This window comes from Chelon labrosus (assembly GCF_963514085.1).
Source record: "Chelon labrosus genome assembly, chromosome: 10".
Classification (NCBI taxonomy): Eukaryota; Metazoa; Chordata; class Actinopteri; order Mugiliformes; family Mugilidae; genus Chelon; species Chelon labrosus.
Genome location: NC_140360.1, coordinates 23,811,558 through 23,815,756, shown reverse-complemented (window position 1 = coordinate 23,815,756; position 4,199 = coordinate 23,811,558). Strand labels below are relative to the sequence as shown.

Sequence of the window (4,199 nt, the reverse complement as noted above, 5' to 3'; positions counted from 1 at the left end):
GCTAAATCTGGCTACATTTACACAACATCATGTATTTGTACTAAGTGTATATTAATGCGCACTGTCCTCACCAAATAAGAAAGAATAAGAAAATAATATTAATAATTAAATTGTGTTTTTAGTGTATACCACTGAAGACGCTTCCTGCTCATGTTACCAGTTTTGATTCAAAGTTGTTCATGCAGACAGTTTTCTCTCTACAACATCAGTGAGGTATAGAGGGGAGGAGAGTAGAGTGTGTCTTGTGTTCAGAGGAGTGACCACATTATTAAGAGAAGTGAGAAGTTCCTGGTTTGACAGTAAAGAAGGACGAAGAGTCGTTGGTAAACCATCAGAGCCTCAATATGAAAGTCTGTCACACTCTGATCTGCTTCATCTTCCTCAGTGAGTACATTCACTAAGAAATAATCTGAACTATTCAGTTTTCTTCATGTCTCTGTAAATATCAGATATTCTCCTGTAGTTGTTTTTTAGGCTTTAAAGCTACAGTTTGTTGTATTTAGATGTGTATGTGGGAGAAGTACACACAGTTATTTTTATGCTTCTGTGGTTTTTCTTAGTAACACAAGAAACGGCAAACATGAGATGGCGTCTTTCAAAATAACTTTGTAGTCAGATTATCAGATTAACTCTGTTGCTCAATACAATTAAATGTTAATAAATTATCTTGTAGTTTAAATGTAAGACTCTGAATTTAATTGTTAAGTAAAATCAGAATTTCATTTTTATAATTTTCACATGTTACTATCTTTTTGAATATCATCAGACTGCAGCCTCTAACAGGAAAATAGTAACTGATGATTGTTCATCTTTTCAACAGCACTGCAGGATGGAAACACTGGTCTTGTTAATGGAAGAATCAACAGAAGAAAAGAAGGAGAAAACATCACAGTTGGATGTTCATTTTCATTGTCTTCATCTGGAATCAGGAGGTTGTTCTGTAGGAATAAATGTGAAGAAAGAAACATTATCATTGAAACAACTGAGGACACAGCTCAGAGAGACAGATACAGCATTGAATATATAAATAGAGGTCGTCAATCAGTTGACACTATGTATGTGAGCATCACACAGCTGAAAAAGTCTGACTCGGGACAGTACAGATGTTCTGTGGACAGACCTTACATTCCAGATTCATTTGAGGATTTTGAGATCATTGTCACAGAAGGTGAGTTTCTACTGAAAGTCATAAAAATGTTCCTTCATGTCTGTTTCACTGAAGCTACTTCTGTTTGACAGAAATCGTTTCATCTGATGTTAATGAAACAAACAGTTCACCTCCTGCTCCATGCTGTGTTGTTATAAATCCAATAGTTTGACTGTTTGCAGATGATTGAATCATTTCATTTTCTCAAGCACTCTGTAACATCAGGAGGAAATCACTCACCAGGATTTATTTGTCTCCATTTCTGATTGTTTCATTGTTCACAGCTTCACAACCAACATCGACTCTTGGACATTTTTTAACAACAGCATACCTCTCATCATCCCTCACTACAACAACACAGACTTTAATTCCCACACCTTCATCCTCCTCCTCTGAAGCCACCAACCTTCCTGAAACATCACGTGCAGGTTTATTGAACTGTTCTTCCATCACTAAATGTAAAGTTAATCAGCTCAGAGTCATCAACAGTTATGTTACACTGTTCTTCTTCCTCGTTCTTCTCTTGTCTCTCAACAAGGTTCCCTCTTGGTTGTGGTTGTTTGTGTTCCTGTGGTGGTGATAGTTTTACTGTTACCTGTTGTTCTGCTGCTCATCTACAAAAGAACAGAGGACTCTGTTTGTGAGTGACCGTCCAAACATATCTGCACCTTGAAGAATCATTTAGACAGAGAGAAAATACTTTGTCTTTTCTACAGGTTGGAAGAGGAGAAGAAACTCAGACCACAACAGGACTGAGGTGACTTTCTTTAACTCATTTGTCTTTATTCTCACTGTCTCCTTTTAAGATGCTCTCTGCTGCACTGTGGAGAAACTCAAACTCTGACCATTGTTCTATTAAATGGAGGAAATGGCAAACATCTGAAACCACAAACACATAGTCCACTTCTCTATGTTAAGGTTGCACCACAGTCTAAATACTTCCGCTTCTATCTTCACACTCTTGTTCCCCTTGTTTTCTGCTTCTGTTTTCACAAGTTGCTGCTACTACTGTGTTTTTCAGGTGTTTTGTCATTTGTAGTAAAATCAGTTATTTTTTTCCAGGTTGTTCTCTATGACAACTGTCCTCCTGTCTCCACATCTGAGGACTCCACCTATCAGAGCCTCAATCCAGCCAGCAGGGACCAGGACCAAACCTACTCTACACTCACAGAGATACAACACAGATGATCCTGTCTGCATTCAGAGCTGGATTTTATACTCTGCAGGTTAATGTTGCAGCGTGCCAATACTGTTTTTTTATATATACTTTTTTATTTCTGTTAAAAAGAATGTTGTTCTCATGATTCCACTTATGGTCTAATATCTTCTCAGTTCACTCAAAAGGGCCACCTGGTGGTGATGCAGTGTGTTGTATGTTTTATGTGGCTCTGCAGGGAGCTCCACAAAGTCTGAGACAATAACCTTAACAGCACTTAGTTAAGCTTGAAGAATACAAAGGTTTAGAAAACATGTACATATGCTCAGAGAAATTAAATTTAGTTTGGGGATAAATAAATTAGGCCCATTGACTTATCAGAGCAGAAGAGAGACAGAGTGTTGAGTGTGTGTTGTTTTTGTGTTATAGAAATTGTTATTTAATAAAGACTGAGAATTCACCAAAGGTTGTCTTTGTAGTTTTATTCTTGTAAGAAGAAGACGTTCAACATGTGTAACAGAGTACAGTCTGCAGAGGTTCTCTGCCAAGCACAGAGAAGGAGACAGCTTTAAAGTAACATATCAGTTAAACGAGGTCTCTGAGTGGATACATAGATATCATCAGATCATGAGCCTGATGTTAGCAAACAATGAACTGGAGCAAACATTGTATAAAATGCTGATTCAGCAGTAAAAACATGTCAAAGTTCAGAGTGCTGTTCTCCCTCCCTTCCAAACTGGATTGATGTTGTTTTCCATGGTGGTCAACATTTTTATTCTTCTCTCCTGCTCTAAGGTGTGAGCACCTTGTCATGGTGCCACCTGTACCTTCCTTTTAAGATGCTCTCTGCTGCACTGTGGAGAAACTCAAATTCTGACCATCATAATATTTGCTTATACTCTAACTTCTGAACAGCATCAACACGTGAGAAGTTCCTGGTTTGACAGTAAAGAAGGACGAAGAGTCAGCAGTAAACCATCAGAGCCTCAATATGAAAGTCTGTCACACTCTGATCTGCTTCATCTTCCTCAGTGAGTACATTCACTAAGAAATAATCTTAACTATTCAGTTTTCTTCATGTCTCTGCGGTTTTTCTTAGTAACGCAAGAATTTTGAATTTGCCTGACACAATCCTCGAGGTTAACTGAATGAATTGCAATGGGGTAGGGGCACGTACAGCCAGGGCTCGACAGTGCGAGCACCTCGTCGCAAATGCTAGTAAAAAATAGTTCAGTGCGAATTGTGAAATGCAATTAGTAGCACGTGTGCGACTGTACCGAATTTTACCGTTCAATAAATGTTTTATTATGTGTTGCTGACGTTTGGAGCACCTGAATGCAGCCTCAGCTGAAAAAAATAAAATAAATAATAAAAAAGTGAAATTACACGTAGTGAGCGTGCTTGCCGACGTGCTGCGGTTAAAGAGGGAGTATCTATGGCAGGGATGCTTACGTCGATCGCGATCGACCGGTAGATCTCGAAGGTAGTGCGGGTAGATCGCGTGCCATTTAAATTTTATTCTAAAACATTAATCCGTTGCAACTCCAAAACAAACAGCAAGACAAACGTTCATCTTTACTTATTTTTACTTTATATTTGCAACATGCCCTCAGTTCAGCAGCATAAATCCACAGCCACGCACAACTTCAACAACAATCAACAATGACTGCGTTTACATGGTCTTTAGTATCCCGAATTTGAGGCTTATCCCGGCTTTGAGCATATTCGGGATATGATGGAACACAGAGAAACCCGGTTATTCATATCCCCGTATACATGATAAATAACAGTATCCCGTTTTCCGATCGCTGCATCCTATCTGCGCATGCGTGTTTTACGTCTTTTTCAATGTTTTCCAACGCGACCTAACTTGTTCAACGGAGCGAGATGGAAAAC

General features: G+C 38.7%; 1 protein-coding gene across 1 annotated transcript; it reads left to right on the top strand.

The window, feature by feature from the left end:
- Nucleotides 1–800: 800 nt before the first annotated feature.
- On the top strand, nucleotides 801–2,692 carry LOC311494045 (uncharacterized protein). Its single transcript, XM_084552887.1, has 5 exons — nucleotides 801–1,168; nucleotides 1,432–1,575; nucleotides 1,686–1,787; nucleotides 1,864–1,904; nucleotides 2,210–2,692. The coding sequence occupies exons 1-5, from the start codon at nucleotides 1,054–1,056 to the stop codon at nucleotides 2,333–2,335; spliced, it is 528 nt and encodes a 175-aa protein (XP_084409013.1). The 5' UTR covers nucleotides 801–1,053; the 3' UTR covers nucleotides 2,336–2,692.
- The last annotated feature ends 1,507 nt before the right edge of the window (nucleotides 2,693–4,199 follow it).